This window comes from Suncus etruscus, chromosome 15 (genome assembly GCF_024139225.1).
Source record: "Suncus etruscus isolate mSunEtr1 chromosome 15, mSunEtr1.pri.cur, whole genome shotgun sequence".
Lineage (NCBI taxonomy): Eukaryota > Metazoa > Chordata > Mammalia > Eulipotyphla > Soricidae > Suncus > Suncus etruscus.
Genome location: NC_064862.1, coordinates 79124369 through 79146573, shown reverse-complemented (window position 1 = coordinate 79146573; position 22205 = coordinate 79124369). Strand labels below are relative to the sequence as shown.

Here is a 22205-nt window from a genome sequence, read left to right as displayed (position 1 = left end):
CCACGCATCATAAATATTTGATCCGGCACCCGAGCCTGCCATCCATCATTTATAACGGGTTACAAAAACATTATAAAACATTTACCGCACATTTATAGATCATCTCCGTGGCCACAGCGAAGTGTCATAAATGTATTATTCATCCCCCTGCACCCCCCTGCATACTGCCTCAGGAAGCCCTTGGAATGGCCAAGGAGCAGAGCCCAAGAACCCTGATGCTGTGTGTCCTCTGAGCCTCTCTGTGCCAAGCCCCAATGTCCTGGGCCCTGCTGGAGGTTGCTTAGAGGTCCGGGACAGGAGCTGAGCTGGTCCACAAAGGCCATAGATAGATGCCTCGAGGTGGGGGCTGAATCCAGGTGGGGAGGCCCAGGGCGATGGGGCCCGGAGGAGGCAGTCAGGGAGGGTTGGTTGAAGAAGGGGACTCGTTCACTCACATTAGGGCTGGGGTTGGGAACCCCTGTGGAAGGCACCCAGAAGTTAGGCTGCTGGGTTTGTCCTGGAGACAGGTGCTGCCAGTCTAGAATCAGGCCAGGTCCCTGAACTGCTGGGAGTGGATGAGGCTAGGGCCCCAGGGACCTCACCTGGCTTCACTCTGGCCACTACAAACGGGCCCACTCGGCTCTGGGTCCAGCCAGCTAGTGTCCCCCACATGACAGGCGTGGCTTTGGGGTATTCCATACCGACAGAAGAGCACGCATCAGCCTCCTGGGACAGGGCAAGGGCCTTAGCAGACCCATTCTCACTTCCTGCCTGCCTGCCTGGTCTCGGAATCATTTGCACACCAAGAGCTGTACCAGCCGGCTCTGGGTCACACGGTTCCCAGGCTGTCACCTGAGCCTGCTGGGCGGATCCTGGCAGCTCTGGGCAGTTGTCCTGGCCCCACACTGGGGCAGGAGCAAACAGGTGAGGAGCTGCTAGAGGCAGAGCAGGGGACCCACCCACCCAGGATCTTCCCAAACCCGCCCCGCCACCCCATTGTGTTCTGCCAGGGCCCTGTGTGCTTGTTGACTGCGCCCCCTGGTGGCTCCTTCTGGAAGGGCGCTGAGAGTCAAGCCTGGCTGGTCAGCACTGGGAGGTCAGGACTTAGGGACCATGCGGGAGACAAAGGGTGATCCCTGCCTGTGGTGGCTGTCAAGGAGAGTGAGATGGAAGCATCTGCCAGCTTCATCCCGATCTGAGGTGAGGAAACAGTTTGAAGAAAGACTGTAGGAGAATTTCCTGGGACGCTGAATACCCCGTAGACACCCTGTGGAGAGCTAGGTGAGCTGTTGCAAAGGGGCGGCCCTGGGCAGTTGTGTGCAATGATGCCTGATGGAACCCCCAGTCCACATGCTTGTAGGAACTTAGCAGACAATGGCACCGCCCCACAAATCACACGGGCAGCTGCTCTGAGCAGAATTTCATTGAAAAAGACCAGACCCTTCTTGTCCCACACGTGGCTGACTGGAGTCGATCCTGGCACCCCACAGGGTCTCCGATCATCACCAAGAGTGACTCAGAGCCAGGAGTTATTTCTAAGCACAGCCGGGTGTGGCCCTAAAACACAAACCAACAAAAGATCAGAGCCCTCCGGGATCCTCCACACCAGTCCAGCTAAGGGCCGGGGGCATCTCTCCACTCCTCTGGGGGGCTGGGGGTGGCAGGTTCACATCACGGTCTCCATGTGCAGGACCCGCAGGGCTTCAGAGATGTGGGAGCTGGTGTCCACCTGGCCGTACATGCCCACCAGGAAGGCCCGGTGCAGCAGCACTGCCGCGTGCTCTGTAGGGAGACAGGCTGGTGACCCCAGGGCCCCTGCGTGGGGCCAGACCATGGGGTTGGCAGGCAGGCAGGCGGAAAGGCAGGACTGACCTGGGCACAGGAGGACATACTCAGGCAGGTTGCGCAGGGCCGTCTGGGCCACCTCAAAGTCTCGGCTTCCCAGGCAGTACATGAATGTGGGCAAGAAGTCGGCGGCGATGCTGAAAAAGACCCGAGCTATGGTGGGTGCCTCTCTTTGGCCCTGAAGCCCAGCTCAGCAGGGTCGCTGCTCACCTGGGGTCGCTCTGGATGGAGCGAAGAGCCAGGCTGAAGGCCATGTGGCGGCAAGACTCCTCGGCCGAGCTCATCAGCCTCTGCAGACAGGTCTGCAGGAAGAAGGGCACAATGGTCAGTCCTGGACTTCACCTTGGATGGTCAATCCCATATTCCCTCTCCCCTCACAGTTAGCCCTGGGCTCCTTCCCGCCTTGCTGTTCCTGCAGCCAGCCGGCTCAGTCTCTAGCCAGGTTCCCTCAGGCCAGCTTGGCAGCAGGGGCCCCAGAGAGGGACATCCAGCCTATTTCTCACCGAGAAAAAGCCCAGGACCTCAGGTCTGCGACGAGACATCTCATCAACGTCACCCAGAACCTCCAACACATCTGTGTGAGAGCAGGGTAGGATGGGGCATGAAGGGACATGAAGGGACAGGTAATGATGGGGTATGAAGGCATGATATAACATATGGGGCATGACAGGTAGGACCAAGCTCTCAGCCCAGCACCTGCAGGGACATGGATGGGAGGCTCCTCTCAGCCCCAGGGGACATGGCACTGGAGCACTAGTCAGGCCAAAGGCCACCATCCCACATGGTCCTCCTCTGTTCCTCAACCCTACTCCCACTCCCGCTGTGGCCAAGGGGTCTACACGCAGGGAGCTGAGTGGCTCCACTCACCCTCGACAGTTTGGCCCCGGGATAGCCGCTTCATATATGGCGTCATCTCAGTGGCGCTGAGTGGGGTGAAGAGCGAGACACTGGCCAGGGGCAGGGAGCCAGCAGCACACTCGTCTGCAAAAGGAGAAGCCAGTGCTATGGGCAGAGTCCGAGGCTTGGCTGAGCAGACAGAGCCTGTCCACAGCCCCTTGGCCTTTCCTCCCCAACCCCAGCTGGCCCTGCTCACCCTCGCCCTCGTCGTCCAGGCCTTGGCCAGCCTGGCTGCCCTTGCTGGGGAGACTGAGCCCTGCGAGGAGGGACTTCAGCATGGCCAGGTCATTGCCATCAAAGGACAGGTCGCTGAGGAAACAGTGCAGGTGTGAGGGGCACTCAGCCAGGAGCCCAGCACTGTGCCCCCCCCCCATGCTGTCTATGCCCACCCGGCCACCAGTACTCACTGGAGCGCATCTAGGTGTTTCTGCAGGAAGGACACAGCAGCTGGAGCATTGCAGGCCATGTAGGAGTGTGTGAACTGGACGAACCTACTGATGAACGGGGCCAGCGCCCGTGACGACTTCCGGTAGTTCTGTAGGTGCCGGAGCAGCTGCTTGAGCTAGGCGTGTCCTCCTACATCCTCCTCATTCCACCACCATGTCCCCACTGCCCTGTCCTGGCCCAGTCTTATTTTGACCAGCAGGGGCCACTGCCCCCATGTGACACAGGTGATTCATGATTAACACGGACCTCCAAGGGGGTGCCCAAGAGTGCGTCCCCATCAAAAAGGGACTGAGCTGGCTGCAGACACAGCAGGCACTCAGACAAGAGGCAGCCCAGGGGACGCCCGCACACCACCAGGCCGCACCCCTACCCTGCAGGCCCCCAGACCCACACACCAGCAGCAGGCCGAGAAAGGAGCGCAGGCAGTCCCACAGCGCCCCCTGGTGCTCGCTCTGGAAGATCTGCGGCTGCAGCAGCTCCAGCAATCCCAGCACATGCAGGAAGCAGCCGAGGTGGTGCTGCCGGAACTCTTGGAAGTTTAGGTGTGTGCGGCCGTGCAGGAGTGCCGCCATCATGGGCAGATGCCTGGCAAGGAGCAGCATCCAGTGGGTGGCCGCAGGGCCAGAAATCCCGCCCAGGGGTTCCCAACCACACTCCCGGGCCTGGGTACTCCCTAACAAGGCTGTTCAGGCTGGGCTGCACACACCACTGGCTGGGGATGGCTCTGTGAGGCCCACATAGTCTCCAAAGCATCCCCCACGCTGTCGCCCCACCAGTACCTCAACAGTAAGATGGGATGGGCCACAGCCAGTTTCCGGCAGGCCATGTTGGCGTCAGCCACCCGGTTTTCTGATGCCCGTGAGTCACTGGTGTCGGTGAGGAGGATGATAAAGCGATGGATCAGACTGTCCAGCTGGGGGGGGGGGGTGAAGTGGGTATTTTAGGGCACGGACGGTCTCCGACATGCCCCCAGCAGTTACGGGGATTTCCCACTGATCATGCCCAGGAACATGGACCATGCAGTCTGGGTCACAGCTGTGAAAACCCACTATCCACCGGAGCTGGCCCAGAATGAAACAGTGCCTAGCCAGCCCAGGAAGGGGCTCACCTGAAAAGACCCCTGGGTCTGTGTACAGAAGACTCTGGACACACAGTTGGTCTGGGGTGCTCAGAGACAGGGGTGTGAGGGACAGGCAGCCTTGATAAGAACAGACCCCCCCCAACTCTTCTCATACCTGCTTCCCTGCCTGCCCCCCCCCCCCCGGGGCTCCTATGAAGGGCAGGCCCTGGATGCAAGAGACTCACCGCGCACACGCTGCTGGCCGTGGCCTGGCCGCACAGCAGGACATCAGGCAGGGGCAGGCGGAGCTCGGGCCGCTGCAGGTACAGCTGTACCAGTAGGTCCCGACAGTGGCCTCCAAGCACGCTGCAAGAGAACGAGGTAGTGGGCAGTGGGAGATGGGCTGTGGGGCTAGGCCAGGGCACCCCACAGGGCTGGGCACTCACCTGCCTCCCTGCTGCTGGATGCAGTTGGTCAGATGTGCCGCCACCTTCCGAACGCCCTCACCATCCCCGCGGCAGCAGCTCAGCAGTAGCGGCAGCCGGGCCTGAAGGAGGCTGCAGGCAGCCACTGCATCCTGGCCCCGGGCCTCGGCCTCGGCCAGCAGCAGATCCACCAGACCCAGCAGCTCTGAGCCACGCACCTGCAGTACCAGTTCCTCCCGCCGCTTCTACAACAGACACCCATCAGTCAGTCAGTCAGTCTCCAGGGCCAGCCGGGCTCTTGCCCCTCACCCCCACCTGTCCCACACCTGCCTGAGGTGTGCGCTGGTCCCTGCCTTGCCAGATGCGAGGAACATGGATGCAGGCCCAGAGGAAGTCCAGAGAGGCCGAAGGGTCAAACCTGGTGTGGGAGGGAGGCCAGATGGATTCCTGATACTCAGCCCACAGGAAACCCACTTCCTGGCAGCCTTTGCTCAGAGCCCTTAGCCAGCCTGGCCCATCAGAGGACGGACAGGCACCTAACCATGGTGTGGAGGGCAGAAGGGGGGGACACCTGGCCAGAGTGCAGAGGGCACAGGGCTGAGCTCACCTCTGCTCCCGGCTCCGGCCCAGAAGCACGCGGATGCACTGGTGCAGGGTGGCCCAACTGGACTGGTGCGTGAGAAGAGCGAGGAGGTAGGGGCGGAATGATGGTGCTGGGTGCCCTATGCCCTGCAGAGGAAGGGAGGGAAGCTTGGGCCATGTGCTCACATGCAACAACAGGTCCAAGAACATGGCATACTCTAGCCCAAGGGCAGAGAAGCCATTGGCAGAGCCCAGGATGCCTCTCGGAGGAGGGGCAGAGATGGAGTGTCTCCTGCTCCTAGGACCCCTAAAGGCAGCCACTGCTGCAGGTCAGGGAGGTGCTGGAGCGAGATGTCCAGCTCAAAGGCAACTTGGAAGCCGGGCAGGTCATGGCCCTTCCAGGACTGGCCACAGCCCTCCCAGAACTGTCCAGACACAGCTAGGTCACCACTTCACAACTCCATCCTTCCAGCTCTGCTTCCTCACAGTGGACCAGATAGAGGGCCCTATGGATCAGAGGCAGATGAGGATAGGGAGGACAGGAAGGGACTGTTCCAGCTTTGAACCCACCTTGGACCGGGAGAAGAGGAGCCGCTGCTGCAGGTCAGGGCAGCTGCCCACCACCTCAGGGTCCAGCATCTCCAGCCAGTCCACGAGCAACCCAGAGCAGGGGCCCAGACGCACAGGCTCCAATCTGGAAGGGATGAAGGGGAGGATGTGGGCTCAACACGGTCCACCTGCTGCCTGGCCCTCACCCAGCCTTTACCCGGTCCTCACCTGCTGTCGTCACCCTCCTGCTCCCCTGCACCTGTTGGCTCCCCGTCCTGCAGGAGCAAGGAGCTCACCACTGCGATGGGCCTGCAGGCTGGGCCTATGGTCGCAGAGAATAGGGCAGCCAGCAGCTCCTCCAGGTAGGGGGACCTCACTTCCACCAGGCCTCGGAGAACTGCAGGGGACAGGGCCCGTCACACCCTCACAGCCCCCCACAGCCCAGGACATCTATATAGAGTAAGCAGGACAGTAAGCATCCCAGCAGAGGGCATGACACAAGGGCACCAGGCAGAGGGACCTTGGGGGTGTGGGCAGGGTGGGCCTTCAGGCACCTTTGCTGACGAGCTCCGGCTCCACATCACATGTGCCACCAGACTTGAGGGAGGTGATAACAGAACGCACGGTGGGGCTCACCCCCTCCAGGCCTCCACCGAATGCCAGGGCCTCCGCCAGCTGCAGGAAGCCACTGTGCACTGTAGAGAGTATGAGTAAGTTGCACGGCTGCCAACCCGCCCACACTTGCATGCCTGTCCAGGACAGAGGGCTGGCCTTACCATCACTGATCCTGCGTCTAGCCGAGCATTGAGACAGGAAGAGCTTGAGCTGGGCATGCAGGGGGCCACCCTCGGCAGGACCCTCCAGCCAAGGTAGCATCTGTGTTAGCACTTGGAGGAACAGAGCGGAGAAGCCCGTGTCCTGGGGCAGGCAGCGCTGTGGGGGATATGACAGGGCTTGAAAACCATGGTACATGGGCACAGACACACATAGGTACATGGATGCAGGTACAACGGTGTGAGGTAAATAGAGGCTTTTGAAATAGCTCCCATTTGTATCTGTATTCCCATTGCCTTTCTTCTGGCTTTTTCCTCTCCCCCTGGGGGAAGGGATTTTGCTTGGAGCTCAATAAAGGAGAGGCAGGATAGCTGAGTGGTGAACTGCCATCTAGGCTTATGGTTCCACGTGATGGAGTGACTGACTTGTGGGTGAACAGCTTGCAGTGTGAGTTTTCTTGCCTGCTAAAACCTCCATATCTGTGTGGATTACTTATTGTGGGGAATTACAACTGGACCAGTTTCTCCTATTCTCCCCGGATAAGAGGCATTGTATTCCCCTTTCTCATTGGGGACTGTGCAATGTTCAACTTGAACTGCAACACAAAGGTACACGTGGACACACAGACATGCACACAGACAAGAGAATGAGGGTCAGGTGCATGGCCAGGGGCCCATTCACCACCATCAAGAGCCTCGTAGGGCAAGACGGGGCTCTCTGTCCACAGGGCTCTGGCTCACACCCACCTGATACTGGCTGAGCAGACGAAGCAGCGGACAGGCCAAAAAGTGAGCGCGGTGCATGGCGAGCACCAGGGCCCCGCCATGTGAGGAGCCCAGCAGTGTGGAAAGGGCTTGCAGCAGGCGTGGGCCAGTGCCGGGCACCACAGGGCTCCCCCGCCGGGCCTGCGCCAATTCCTGCCCCAGGGCCTGCTGTAGCATCATGGCTGCGGGGCGGGCACTGGAACTCTGCCACCGTGGGCCTGGGTTGATGGGGAAGACCTGCGCAAAAGGACAGAGTCAGGCGCAGTGGGGGAGGGCGCGGGACAGTGAGGGGGGCAGTGACCAGTGACAGAGTGGCCAAGGCTCTGTGCTACTGTTTACCAGTGACCAACAGGATTGTAGGACACCCACACGGGCTCTCAGAGGCCACAAGGGAGTGGACAGTGCCCATGTGCAGGACTGTGGGACAGGGGAGGGGTGGGAGCCATGAGCCTGTCTACACTGTGCACTAGTCCAGCACTCTTGGGGGACACTGGAGGGCCTTCTATAGGAGGTCCTACTGTGAAGGGTTCTGAAGTGGAGGGTCCCACTATGAGGGGTCCTGCTGTATGTCCAGCTCACCTGACCCTCAGTGCCCTTTCCAGACACAGGAGACTGGAGGAAGAGAGCAGGGGAGGAAAGAAGGTGCAGGGGCATAAGGAGGGGGCTGTTTAGGGGAGCAGGGGCCTGAAGAGGTACCTGCAGCAACAAGCTGGCCAGGTCTTCGTCGGGGTCCAGTGTCCGCACCTGCGCCCCAGCCCGGAGACCCCCTGGGCCTGCTAGCCGCTCGGGGCTGGCCTTGGCTTTGGGCACCTCTGTGCTGTCTGTGGGTGGACAAGAGCAGGTCAAACAGAGACCCCCAATGGTGGAGGTCCCGGGGCTCTTGCCTAGAGTACATCAAGGCTCCCTGCCTCCATTCCACCCTGGAGCATTACCTCTCCTCGGTGGTAGGGCAGCTGTGAGCAGGGAGTGGAAGGTCTGGCCCCCAGTCGCTCCTCTCTCATGTTGCACCTCCACCAGGTGCGCCATGTAGTCTGTAAGACAGAGACCAACAGATGGGGCCCTGAACCCCACTCCTGGTCCCTCTAAAACCCAGGCCTGTAGGGGAGGGGAGTCTGTAGGTGGGGAATGAGTCCCTATGAAGCAGGTGGAACCCAACGACCACTCATTGTTTTTTGCCTGCTTGTTTTTTTCGCTTTGGGGCCATACCCAGTGGTGCTCAGAGGTTACTCCTGGCTCTGCATTCAGAAATCAATCCTGGTGGGCTTGGGGTACCATATGGGATGCTGAGGATCGAATCTACATTGGCCACATGCAAGGCCAAACACCCTCTTCCCCCTGTACTCACTCTTTTTTTTTTTTTTGGTTTTGGGGCCACACCCGTTTGACACTCAGAGGTTACTCCTGGCTATGTGCTCAGAAATCGCCCCTGGCTTGGGGGGACCATATGGGACGCCGGGGGATCGAACCGCGGTCCGTTCCTTGGCTAGCGCTTGTAAGGCAGACACCTTACCTCTAGCGCCACCTTCCCGGCCCCTGTACTCACTCTTGTCCATGATGTTCTGCTCCAGGGTCTGGGGGTCGTGGGCCACCGCCTGGTCCAGGTGCTGCAGAAGTTTGCTCATGCTAGACACAGGGATGCCAAAGGACTGTACGAACAGCAGCAGCTGCTGTGGCTCCAGGTCCTGCAGGGCTATGGGGGAAAGGGGTGGGCATGAGATGGCATGAGGGGTGACCACTCCAGACTTCCCTCCCTAGCAAGATCTGAGCCCTTATGATGTGTACACAAACCTGACCGTGCAGGGCCCAGCCTCACTCTCCCCTCGATCCCGCCCACTCTCTGCACACAGGCCCAGCCATATGCCCAGTTGTCAGTGACCCGCCATCATGCCACGCCCCCTTACCAGCATCCACCAGCCGGGGCACCTCAGAGCGAATCATGCGAAGCTTCAGCCAGTCAGGCAGCAGTAGCGCCTCCTCAGATGTATCCACAAGGAAAGCTGTGGGCAGCGGCTTCTTCTCTGGGAACCAGATATCCAGCAGAGTCTGGAACTCGCTGTCGTCTGCTTCAGAGACCATGGGAGGGCACAGTGACCAAGAGGGACATGGCACAGTTATCATGGGGGCGAGGCATGGTGACCACAGGGAGGTACGATGACAACGGGGTCTCTTAGGGACCCATGTCACGGGGGTCTGAAGGGGGTTACTTCCTGACCTGCCCAGTAGGGTAGGCTGGTCTGACTGTGCCCCTGACCTGCCCCCACACCCCTTAGCCTGCCTGCAGTGGAGCAGCAGGTGCCCAGAAGCAGCACTGCCTGAGGTCCTGCCCCACACAGAGTGGCCAGGCCACACTTGGCTTCACAAGTTCAGCCACGCTAACCTGGCCCAGCTCTGAGGCTTCTGGATCCCAGAAGGAGCCCAGTCTGGCCACTACAGAGAGCCGTGTCCACATCCCCACCTGACCCACACTCACCGCGTGGTGGACCCAGCGTCAGCAGGATGACCATGGCATGCACCACCAGGATGTGCATGGTGGCCGTCTCCCCGCTAGGCCAGCGCAAGAACACCTGGTCTTGGGACTCAGACTGCAAGGAAGAAGGGATGTTGGCAGGTCTGCAGGGGGAGAGAGGTTGAGGGCAAGGGCAAGGGTGGCGGGGCTCACCCAGCTATACACCTCCTCGCCCTCCTTGCTCTGGCGCATACGGCGAACGTAGCGCGAGAAGACAGAGAGCAGAGCTGTGAGTACGGCATCTGAGGCGGCGCTGCAGGGCCGCTTGGAGAACAGGTGAGACATGATGGTGGAGCGTTCCACAGTCAGTCGGGCCACGTCCTGCAGGGAGACGGCTTCAGTAATGCCCACAAGCACAATGCACGCACATGCACAAGCATGTAGCACACACACACACACACACACACAAGCACGCACGCACGCACGCATGCACGCCCTCACCAGTGCCAGGTCGCTATGCTGACTCTGCTCTTCCGTGGGCGTGTGCTGGGACAAGTAGACCAGGTAGGCGCTGATGGTCTGAGGGTCCGTCTCCATGTGAATGGCCTGTGAGGGGCCTGCCAGCTCAGTACTGACCAAGATGTGCTCCCCGTCCACCACCCCCACATCCAACCCATACCTACCTGCTGCAGTGCCAGAGCAGTGCTGGCCTTCACACTGGCAAACAGGGGTAGCAGAGGCAGGTCTCGTAGCAGCCACTGGTAGCCCTGCAGCGCGTCAGTTGGCCCAGTCTCCTCCTCGGGTGGCTCCTTCTCCTCCCCATCCCGCAGGCCGCCCTCGGACAGCACCAGTGACAGACCCTGCAGACACGGTTAGCACTGAGGTGGGCACTGAGATGGCACAGTGGCCTCAGTTAGGGCCAGCAGGGCGCCTTGGGCTCTGCACATGTGTTTCTATCATACTCAAATACACACATGTATGCGCGCACACACACACACAAACACCCCATAGGCATATGCATATACACACTTATATACACCCACCCCACTCTCAAAATCATGCTCTGTAAACACACATGCATGCACCTTTATCTACATATGTACAATCTCACACACACTAATATACACTCCTCTACAAGCAAACTCATACTCTATAAATACCCACACTCACACAGGTACTCACACATCACACATACACTCAGGTACTCTCATGACACAATTACAGGCACTCATACACAAACTCTCACATATGCATAAACACAAACTCAAACTTCACCCACACATACGTGTATATACTCTCTCGTATGCACATGCAGACACACACTCAACTCACACATCCACAACCACACACTTGTTTTTTTTTTTTTCTTTTGGTTTTTGGTTTTTGGGCCACACCCGGCGGTGCTCAGGGGTTACTCCTAGCTGTCTGCTCAGAAATAGCTCCTGGCAGGCACGGGGGACCATATGGGACACCGGGATTCGAACCAACCACCTTTGGTCCTGGATCAGCTGCTTGCAAGGCAAACGCTGCTGTGCTATCTCTCCGGGCCCACAACCACACACTTGTAACCAAATATACAAATGCGCACACATGCACCTCAGGCACACTAATATACCCCCACCCTCCACATGCTTTCACACCACAAATATGCACACATAAACACACATACTACACACAAACCCAGTCCACACACTCGCACACACAATATAACATTCACACACACAAATTCACTGTGGACACACACACTAGCATGTACTCAGGGAATTGGAAAAAAAGACCACCCTCACCTTCATGGCCAGCACACGGGAGGCCACCTGGGAGGAACCGAGGCGCCGCAGGAAGTAATCGAGCACCTCGCATGTGGTCTGCTCATCTGCCTTCGGGCCCAGTAGCAGGTCCTGCAAGCGGCTCAGGAGCTGACGCTGCTTCTGCTGCCTCTGCAGATGAAAGAGATGGCAGGTGTCAGGGGCTAGGAGTCCTCTGCAGGACGGGGAGTCCAGCCGGGCAAGGAGGGGATCCCGGGAGCCCACCTGCCGCTTCTTGGCCCGGCGCTCCTTGCTTTCGCCCTCGTCCTCGTCCTCCCCAGAAGTGGCGGCATCGGCGGCATCATGGAGCAGAAACTCACATAGGCACTGCACGGGCAGCACATCCAGGGAGCCCTCGCTAGACTGCACCAGATCGGCTAGCCAGGGCATGGACTGTGACGATGCCTGGAGGGAATTGAAGCTTAGACCCCCTCAGAAACCAGACCCCTCACACATCTCAACCCCCTCAGTCATCTCAGACCCCCTCCTCAGATCTCTGGCATGCTTCAGACCCCTCAGATTCCTTAGTCACTTCAGACCCCTGAGGCACCACAGATGACTTTTACACCTCAGATCCCTCAGTTGCCTCAGACCTTTCAGACCCATCAGACCTCTCGGATGCCTCAGACCCCTCAGGCCCCTCAGACCCTGAATCGCCTTTGTAGAAAGAGCTAACTCTGGGCGCAGCCACTCGCCTGCCTCTGGATGATGTTGAGCAGAAAGTCAGGGTTCCGGCTGCGGCACAACAGGTGGCCCAGGCGCAGGGACTGGTTCAGGCCTTTCACCTGGTCCAGGATGTGTGGGGGAGGCCTCCTGGGAGGCCCTCTGGGAGACGGAAAGGAAGGTGTCAGGAAGTGCAATCGGCAAAGGGGACCCATGCCCCACTTTGTCTTGTACCCCTGAGCCAACGCACTGGGGATCCAGGCTGGTGAGCTGTGACAGCAATAAGCTGCTGCTCTCAGTGATGGTCTGCTTGGTGGACGCGGCGGCCAGGTGGCCTTCAAAAGCCAGGATTTCTTGCTTCTCCCGCTGTGAGATTTGCAGCTCACGACTCAGCATCTCAGTGCGCGTTTCCTCATCCGTCAAGGTGCAGGGTGGATAGGAGTAGTTACTGCAAACCAAATGTATGGATGGATGGATGAACAAATGCATCAGTCGTATCCGCAAGCCACGGTAACCATGAGCCACCATCCAGAATTGAGTCCAGAAACGGGCCGAGTCCGACCTATGTCCACACTGGAGACACTCTCCGGCCCCGTCCCTCATGCTCCCTTAGTTCTGCCTCCCCTCATCCCTGCAGGGAAAAGGGCCCGGACTCAGGAGCCTCATGCCCACATGCAGAAAGCCAGCAACAGGACAGGTGGAGCAGACCTACTTGGTCATCACCATCTCCATGAGCATCTTGAGTGTTGGGTACTCCTCCCAGGCAGCCAGGCCTAGGGACAGGACATGGGAGTGAATGGCCCCAGGACAACACCCCATAGCCCCCCAATAGCCCCACAAGGAAAGGCACATACCAATGTTGTCGGGGTTGAAGGCAGCGACCACAAGCAGCAAAGGCCAGGCCTTCCAATAGAGGGTAGAGATGGCAAGGTTCGGGGGCTGATAACTGTGATCAGGACTAGGCGTCAGGAGAATGCGCAGAGCCCCCAGGGAGCATGAGCGCTGACAGGGAGCTGGGATGATGCACCCCACTCTGGCCCGTGCCCTGCCCTCAGCACCCCCTATGCAGACCCTGCACGCCAGAGCCCAGTAGGACAAATGCAGCATCCAATGGTACAGAAATAAAGTCATTCCTAAAGATGGGACTCAAGAGACACCCAGCACAAACTGAACCACAGAAAATACCACCGGGAACCTGAGCGAAAGTATAGGAGGGAGGAAGCTTGCCAAGCACACGACCAACCACAGTTCCATAACCAGGCATCCCGTATGGTCCCCAAGTACTGTCAGGAGTGATCCCTGAACACAGAGCCAGAAGTGGTTCCTGAGTACCACCAAGTATAATCCAACCCCCCAAAAGAAAAAAAATTAAAGAAAAATGGAAAATACCAGCTGAAGGCTGGGGTTGCAAGGGTAAGGGTAGGTGGGGAATACCACAGAAGAATACTTGTCTTGCATGGGTGAGGTCTTGGGTTCAACCCAGTCTTATCAAGAAAAAGAGAAAAGAAATGCCTACTCTGAGGATGGTACCATGAGGCTCTGTTGCCCAGATAATCTCAGGGATCAGGGACATCAATACAGCCTCAGTGACTGGCTACGAGTGGGTCACGCCCAACAGAAACAAACCGAAGAAGAGATAGGGTGTGGTTAATGCTGGATGAACACAGAAGCACCGGAAGTTCAGCAAAGCCCATACTGCCTGCCTCTACCTGCTGGAGCTTCAGGACTCAGCATATGGGGATCTCAGAACTGAGGTCTGAACAGGGCCACCATGCTTTAGTTTGGTTTTGGAGCCACACCCAGCTGTGCTCAGGGTTCCTCCTGGATCTGTGCTCAGAAATTACTCCTGGCAGGCTTGGGAGACCAGATGTGATGCTGGGGATCGAACCTGGGTCTACCAAGTGCAAGGCAAATGCCCTCCCACTATGCTATCACTTGGACCCTAGGAGCTGACTCTTAACAACCCATAGGCAAAAATGCAAACTGCTACACATAAACAATTATCTCGAATGGAGAAGCACAGAAGATACACGAAAAGTTGCAGCCCGAAGGCCACAGTGGGACCAAAATCCGACAGAGGTGACACACCCCACCCCACATGTCATCTAGGAGAAGCAAAACAAAGGACATGCAGAGGTGGGACCAGCATGCAGGATCCAGAGAACAGCAGGGAAATGAGGGGGCAGGGGGCACAGATCAGGAACGTCACCTCCACACAGACCTGTGGGGCTACAGCCTGTCTGATAAATCCACTGATTGAACCCCAGACCTGACAGGGTGGACCCAGAGGTGTCGTAAGGGGAGGACTCACCCTGGGGGGAGTTGGATGTTCTCGGGGTGATGGTACGTGCACAGGTTGAGCACAGCGTCGATCAGCTGCACCCGCTCCACCTTCAGCACTTCCACATCTAGGCAGGGAGACAGGCCTGAAGCATGGCAAGGACACTGGGGCAGGGGAGACAGGCTGGGGAAACTGAGGCATCTGCGCAGGGCAGTGTGCAACAGGCAGGGGGAAGGGACAAGAAAGCCCAGCCATCTACATAGCACTGCTCCCTTCTCACCAGAGCACCAGGGCAGCTCAGGGCTAGCAAATGTGAGAATAGAAAATACCACCCAGTCTCCCAGGGCTCAGTCACGGACAAAAGGGGGGACCAGGTGGGACCAAGAAATGCCAGGACCCACCATCCGCCTGCACAGCTGCAGCACGCTTCACCAGATGATCAGCCAGCTCCATAGCATCAGCCGGGCCGAGAGGCAGTTCCCGGGACAGCCCAATGACCAGGACACGCATGAGTGTATCCTCCAGGATGGGCACCTCAGAGCAGAGGCGCAGGAAGAAGCTGGGACGACAGGGAGGGCACAGAGGGGTATGGATTCAGTTCCCCTCAGCTTATTCCAAAAGCTGCCAGGAGAATCAGGTGCCGAGAACAGGATTGGGTGGGATTGAGGGGTCGGTTGGGCAGCGATGAACCGAAGGGACAAGGCAGGATGAGATCTCTGGGAGCTCACTTGCGGTCACTCTCGGGCGGCCAGTTGTCCCACTTGTAGTAGGTCTCAGGCTGCTCTGTGAATAGTACCTTGTGGAGGCTGGAGAAGAAGAGGTGTTGGGGGAACTGGCCTATGCCCTCCTGCCCACCTTTGCTGGCCCAGAAGCTGAATGCCCACACACATGTGCCCTGAGCCCTCAGCAGCCGTACCAGTGCACGTAGTCCTTGGATGCCAACTTGGAGATGGACGGGACCACGGTATGCAGCCACCACACGGCGTCCCGCTGGATGGCAGCAATCTGTGTCTGGAAGGACCGCAGCACCTCCAGGTCTGAGGTGCCGACAGGCAGGAGGCCCATCACCACCATGTCACATCTGATAACCCCACAGTGGGTCCACCCCACTACCAACACCCCTCCCTCCCCACCCAGGCCTCCTTACTCTTCTTCTCGCCCTTGTCCCAGGCAGCGCCGGCCTCCTTCACCTGCGCTGTGATGCCCAGCATCATGGCCACAGCTAGCACATCGGTGATATGCACTACAAACCGTTCCTGCAGACAGAGCACAAGGCTGGAGCTTACCCAGCCCTAGGCGGACAGAGCAGGTGCACCCAGGTAGATTCAAGCTAAAGCAAGCCCTGGGGGCTGGAGCATTTGCACAGTGATAAGAGCATTTGCCTTGCATACAACTGACCTGTGTTGGTTCCCTAGCATCCCATATGGTTCCCCAAGCCTACCACGTGTGATTCCTAGCATAGAGCCAAGAGGACCCTGAGCAACAGCAGGTAAAGCCCAAAAACAAATAACAAAAACAAAAGCAACGTGCTTAGCCAGGGAGCCAGAAGGCCCAGGCCATTCAGTGCTTCATGGCACCCTGTGTCCTGCTAGGCCAGCTCAGCACATAGGTCCTTCCCTGCCCCCGCCCGCCCCCCCCTCCCCGCCCCCGCAGCCTACAGGGAAGGCCAAAGGCATTCGTGCTGGCCCACCTTGAACTCCATGTCCTGGTACTGTGGCTCCTTGCGCTCTTGCATGAGCCCAAGGCAGAAGGCCTGGAAGTTGATCTCGTGCTTGGTCTGCTTGATGATCTCCCGCAGCAGGGCCCGTGAGGCCCGCAGGTAATCATCCTTGTTGGTCAGTAAGTCCTGGAACACCATGGCCAGGAACTGGGGGGACACAACAGGGCAGGGCTGAGCACCAGATCTCAACAGGAGGATGTGCCCCATGGAGAGAGACTCAGGAGGCACTTGACTCTTGGACACACCATGGGGCTCAGACCACAGGGGACACATGTGGGGCTTAGACCACAGGGACATGTCAGGGGGCTCAGACCATAGGAAGGCCGAATCAGGGCCTTCATCCCTTCACCTCCCCTGATGGCATAGCATGGCCAGGGTCACCACTGCCTCCATACCTTGGGGGCTAACTCAGAGCTGTGCTGGAGCACGGTATGGAGGATCTGCATATTGTTGGGGTTCCGAGCATTGGAGAGTTCATTGAAGATCACAAATTTGATGGTGGTGCCCAGGTTGTCCTTGTGGGCATTCAGCAGTTCCCTGCACGAGAAAAGCGTGGGGGCTGCACAGATGGGCCCTGGGGCCAGCCAGATACAATTGGCCTACCAGACATAACTGGCCAGGTACCTCAGCCTTCCAGACACAGTCAGACATGGGCACAGAGTCCTCCCAGATGCAACCAGTGGGAACTCACCTAATGCACAGCATGTAGTGGTTGAGTAGGACTTTGGGCTTGAGGCGGATCTTGACAAGGTGGGAGATGACATCGGTGTCCTCGGGGCCGTGGGTGTCGCAGTTCATGCAGACGGACATTAGCAGGTCCTGAGCGGGCCTGGTCAGCTGTGGTGGCAGGGATGGTGTCAGAGACTCAGGTGGCTGATGAGCCGCATGCCCAGTGCTCGCCGAGTAGCCCACATACCTTGGGGTTCTGCAGCCACATCTCTAGTCTCTGTACCGTCAGCAGTCGCACCTCCTTGTAGCCACAGGCAGACGCCAGTAGCCGCAGCAGGTTCCGTGACACACTGTCGATGGGCTGGCGCCGGTTCAGCTGGTCCCGGAGCACGTCCAGGACATACTCCTCCACGCTCTCTGCCAGCTCATCGTACCTAGGCCAGCGGGGGGGAAAGGGAGGCCGGACGGAGGGGGAGCAGGCGCCAGGCAGTGCCCCCCCACAACACCATGTGCATGTCCCCTGTCACCGCATCCCCCATAGCCGTATCCTGTCACTACTATAATCAGGTCGCACAGCTACCTGGGCATGAGCTGGCCCTCCTGCTCGGGGCTGAGCTTCTCCTCTGCAATCAGCAGCTCCGTCTGGCTGTCCTCCTCCTCAGTGAGCGACGGGTGAGGGCTGTTCCCTGCAGAGTTGCCTCTGAGCCTCTGCTGTGCACTAACAGGGCTCCAAGGAGAGGTCCCCCCTACCCAGCAAGTCTCCCATCCCTCTCAGTGCCCTGTCTCACCAGCACTGAGGTCGCCCCCACTGCGTCCGACTTCCCCCTGCAGAAGCACGCTCTTGGGGGGCATCTTGGTGCTGAATGCCGTCTGGATACTGTCCACGAAGGCCCTGCAGTGCGGGCTGTCCACCCAGATGCGCTCCCCCAGCGAGTCCTCTATATACACCTGCTCAGGGCACAGGAATGCTAGGTCATGGGGGTTGCTGGGTGCTAGTAGCAAGCAGGGCAGGGTCGAAGCAGGCAGCCCTGCTGGTTCTAGCCTCCACCTGTTACCCCTTACCCAACTTCCTGTATATACCACCTAAATGGACAGCCCCATCCACACTGGGGAGGGGCTGATGGGAATAAAGAATAGGGCTAGCCATGAAGAGGAGAGAGAAAGGCAGCTGCAGTAAGGATGGATGTAGGAGAGCTGAAGGAGGCTGCTTAAAAAAGCTTGGCATAGGGGCCAGAGAGATAGCACGGAGGTAAGATGTTTGCCTTGCTTGCAGAAGGACAGTGGTTCTAATCCCGGCATCCCATATGGTCCCCCGAGCCTGCTAGGAGAGATTTCTGAGCGTAAAGCCAGGAGTAACAACTGGCGCAGCCGGTGTGACCCAAAACCACAAAAAAAAAAAAAAAAAAAAAAAGCTTAGAATAGAAGCTATGTGGAAAAATGCATATGGCAGTTAGGGCCGTATAATAAAATTGGTTGACTCCTGAAACTATAAATGACAGCCTGTGGATCATTTCTCCACCGTTGTTAGCCTGCAACCTTCAGAACCACCAGTGGAAGGGGCTACAGGTGCCAGGCCAAGACGAGGGAAGCCTCACCCTGCCTTAGGACTTTATATTTATATTAATACAACACCCAACCACAGTCCAGCCAGCTGCACTTCACCTTGACAAAGATCTCGGGCCAGTTCTCATCCTCTTCATAGGCGGCCATGAGCAAGTTGCAGGCCAGCACCGACACTAGACTGTTGCCCTTGGCCTTGAAGTTGATGGAGGCATCACGACGCAGGAGGCTACACAGGGCCTGAAGAGAGGAACATGAGCCACTCAGAGCACAGGGAACCCACTGGGCCCAGAGACACCCCACCCAGGACAGAGGCCCCGCAGACCTCACCTCAATGACACCCTCGGTGGCAAAGATGTTCGGCTTCATCTTGGCCAGATACATGAGGCTAAGGTAGAGGCAGCTGTCTGGCTTGGCCCGTGCACCTTTCAGCTGCCTCACGGCCCCACACAACACACCCTCGATGCGGTCATCGTTGCCCTCCAGCTCAGCAGCCTCAATCTCGTCCAGTAGCACAGCAGGGGGCACTGCCCGGGAGACACAGGCCATCAGGAGACGGGGCCAACTAGAGCCAATAGACATCCGAGGCAGATGTCTGCTTCCCAGAGTCAGGAGACAGAAGACCCAATGGAACACTTGCTGCAAAGGAGCTTCCAGAAGGTGCTGGGCTTGACTTGGGGCCCCCAGTGGGTATTGGGCATCATCCTGTTCTCAGGCACTGACTCGACCCCCTATTTTCCCAACCAGAGAACACGAAGCCTTCTGAAGTCTCTTTTCTGACCCTGAGAACCCAGAGAAACCTTGTCTTAGTTTGGGTCAATCTTGGCAACCTGCTTTCTTTCGAGAGGCTGAAGGAATAGAACAGTAGAAAAGGTTCTTCAGGGGCCGGGAAGGTGGCGCTAGAGGTAAGGTGTCTGCCTTGCAAGCCCTAGTGTAGGATGGACCACGGTTCGATCCCCCCGTGTCCCATATGGTCCCCCTAAGCCAGGGGCGATTTCTGAGCGCATAGCCAGGAGTAACCCCTGAGCGTCACCGGGTGTGGCCCAAAGTCAAAAAAAAAGAAAAGAAAAGGTCCTTCCTTGCACACAGCCAACCTGGGTCCAATCCCTAGCATCCCACAGGGTTCCTTTCCTTGTGAGTATGTGATCTGGGTTTGGTTGTTTGGGGGATTGTTTGTGTTTATTTTTTGTCTTTGGGCCACACTCAGGGGTTCTCCAGGGCTATTCTGGCTCTGTGCTCAGGAGTGACCCCTAGAGGTGGGGAACCTAGGTGGTCCCAGGGATGTGCTCAACTGGCTAAGTATGAGGTCAGCACCTGACCCTGTGCCCTCTGCTGTGGGACCCAATGCTGTTCTGTACAGGCTGTGATCCAGTCTGTCCCCTCTGAGTGGTCCTAAAACTTGAGCCCCGGGCCCGGAGAGATAGCACAGCGGCGTTTGCCTTGCAAGCAGCCGATCCAAGACCAAAGGTGGTTGGTTCGAATCCCAGTGTCCCATGTGGTCCCCCGTGCCTGCCAGGAGCTATTTCTGAGCACACAGCCAGGAGTAACCCCTGAGCACCGCCGGGTGTGACTCAAAAACCAAAAAAAAAAAAAAAAAACCAAAAAAACCTTGAGCCCCTTCTAGACTGTTTCTAAGCCCCCATACTCGGAAGGGAGTCCCAGAAAAGAGGTAGGGATGTTTGGCACCCACGGAGACCACTGAAGGACCCCACTTAAGGCCTACAGAGAATGAGCAGAATGAACACAGCCACGAACTCAAAAACAAGCCACAAATGATGCCATAAACAAGGCCACGCTTGTAGACATGAAGCAGCCACGAACACAATTGCAAATGGAGCCACGAACACCGCCACAAAATGCGGCCACAAACACAACCAGGAATACATCCACAAACACAACCAGTCATGAACACAGTTGTCAGTGCAGCCATGAATGCAGCCACAAACACAGACATAAATATAAATGCAGCCCTTCCTGCCAGCTCACTTGCCCTCACACCCTTTCACAGAAGTGTGGGGCGGCTCTGGCTAAGCAGAGACCTGACTGCCTCCCCGGCTCCACTCCCCGGGCTCTGAAAGCCAGTTCCTACTAGTCGGAAACACCTCATTTTCTGCCTGGGGAGACAGGGACCCCCAAAACAGAGCCTGCTCAGGAAAGAGGCTCAGCATATAGGGTGCACTCAAGGATTCCTACAGTGTGGTGACAGCCGAGCACCCCTGGCTGTCCAGCCCAACTTCAGGATGGAGCCTGGAGTATTCCTCTTGCTCTGCAACCCCATAATAAGACAAAAATCAGGACGCACAGGACAGACAGAAAGACAGAGAGGTGTTTGCAAGGACTCCATGGCACCCCTTACCTTCGATGGGGACCACCGACGGCTCCTTGATGGAGGGCGAGATGGCGCGTTTCTCCGCCACGGCCGCCTCTGCCAGCCGGCCCAGGGCGCTCAGCGGGGGCGTGGACGAGAGTTTGGGGCGCTTGGTGAGCCCTGTGAGCGCCGAGGCTCCGGCCAAAGCAGCTGCATCGCGCTTGCGTTCCGAGGAGAGGGCGGTGGGCGCGGGTTTCAGCAGCGCTGCAGCCCCCTTGGCCTCGCCCGCCTGCCCCTTGGAGCCCAGAGCGATGAAGTCCCCGGGGGGTGGGTGCCCTGTTGGGGGGAAGGAGAGACAGGCAGGCTCAGCGATCGGGGAGGGCGAATGCACCCACTAAAGTGCTCCAAGCGTCCCCTTCACCACCACCACCATCACCACCACCCCAGGCCCCCCAGCACCCCTAGGCTCGCACCCGAAGGCTTGGCCGCGGCGCTGGGCCGCCGCACCGTGGTGGGTTTGGCGCGGTTCATCCTGGTGTCAGCTGAGAAGGCCACGCAGGGTCACCGTGCCCATCACTCGCCCCTCCGCCCTGACCCCGGGGGGCCCTGAAAATGGGACCCGGGGCTCGGGGAACAGGAGTGTGCAAGGACCCAGATGGTCTGGGGACCCGGAGCCGAGACCTAGGGAGCAGGTTTTGGAGTCCCGGGGTCTGGGAGTGCAGGAAACTGGAATGGGGGGCCCGAGTAGTGGAACACGGACTACAGAGTACACTGAAATCCTCCCAACGCGCCTAGAGCGCCCGGAAGCGGAAGTGTGTGCGGCCTTAGGGGACAGGACTTCCGGAGACTCCGGAAGCGCAAAATAGCGCTGCAGGCGGGAGGCGGTGCCTGGGGAACAAGCGCGCCCTCTGGCGTCTGGAGGCCGCGCCCCTGGTCAGCCTGACTCTGGGAAGCCTAGCCCTTACAGAGCCCGCCTCGTGTTCAGGACACCACCACCACCACCACCACCCTATCCCAGAGGCTCTATGGGCGTCTCTGAGAGGTCTTTGAGGAGGCTCTCAGGTCTCTGATGGGTTCACTAAAGGGGTTTCTGATGGGATCTCTTGGGGGACTCAGAGGTTGCTGATAAGGGTCTCTCACGCCTCTGACAGGTTCCCTGAATTGGTCACTAAGGGGATCTCTGAGAGGTCACTGGGGATCTCTGAGAGGTCACTTTGGGGATCTCTGATGGTTCTCTGAGGAGATTGTGAAGTCTCTGAGGGGGCTCCTAGGGGTTCTCAAAGGTGTCTGAGGAAGTTTCTCAGGGAAGTCATGGAGGTCTCCAAGGATTCTCTAACGTCTATGAGGAGTCACTATAATGTCTCAAGAGGTCACTCAAGAATCTGAGGGGTCTCTAAGGTCTCTGGGGTTCTCTGAGGGATGACTGAGGGG

The 22205-nt window shown here is 58.3% G+C and overlaps 1 protein-coding gene across 1 annotated transcript; it reads right to left on the bottom strand.

Annotated features, from left to right (window-relative positions):
* Nucleotides 1-1384: 1384 nt before the first annotated feature.
* On the bottom strand, nucleotides 1385-21565 carry INTS1 (integrator complex subunit 1). Its single transcript, XM_049788569.1, has 47 exons — nucleotides 21248-21565; nucleotides 20823-21110; nucleotides 18797-18993; nucleotides 18569-18706; nucleotides 17695-17854; nucleotides 17487-17592; nucleotides 17154-17340; nucleotides 16929-17074; nucleotides 16633-16774; nucleotides 16208-16384; nucleotides 15665-15773; nucleotides 15434-15554; nucleotides 15246-15323; nucleotides 14919-15076; nucleotides 14548-14644; nucleotides 13091-13182; nucleotides 12949-13009; nucleotides 12487-12684; nucleotides 12269-12398; nucleotides 11799-11978; nucleotides 11556-11705; nucleotides 10452-10628; nucleotides 10270-10374; nucleotides 9982-10149; nucleotides 9793-9904; nucleotides 9224-9385; nucleotides 8866-9012; nucleotides 8255-8353; nucleotides 8019-8143; nucleotides 7305-7559; nucleotides 6561-6717; nucleotides 6339-6479; nucleotides 6013-6181; nucleotides 5806-5929; nucleotides 5261-5382; nucleotides 4984-5071; nucleotides 4675-4898; nucleotides 4474-4594; nucleotides 3948-4081; nucleotides 3564-3753; nucleotides 3129-3256; nucleotides 2918-3030; nucleotides 2692-2805; nucleotides 2328-2398; nucleotides 2035-2126; nucleotides 1852-1961; nucleotides 1385-1761 (listed from the first exon to the last, which is right to left on the bottom strand). The coding sequence occupies exons 1-47, from the start codon at nucleotides 21303-21305 to the stop codon at nucleotides 1646-1648; spliced, it is 6537 nt and encodes a 2178-aa protein (XP_049644526.1). The 5' UTR covers nucleotides 21306-21565; the 3' UTR covers nucleotides 1385-1645.
* Between the last annotated feature and the right edge of the window lie 640 nt (nucleotides 21566-22205).

What these genes read in the sequence shown, in the direction of transcription:
- INTS1 (XM_049788569.1), bottom strand. Translation starts at nt 21,305, where the DNA reads ATGAACCGCGCCAAACCCACCACGGTGCGGCGGCCCAGCGCCGCGGCC. An exon ending in ACCAGGACATGGAGTTCAAG is followed by an intron (nt 15,774 to 16,207) that starts GTGGGCCAGCAC and finishes CTCTGTCTGCAG; the next exon opens with GAACGGTTTGTAGTGCATAT. An exon ending in TGCCCTACCACCGAGGAGAG is followed by an intron (nt 8,144 to 8,254) that starts GTAATGCTCCAG and finishes GTCCACCCACAG; the next exon opens with ACAGCACAGAGGTGCCCAAA.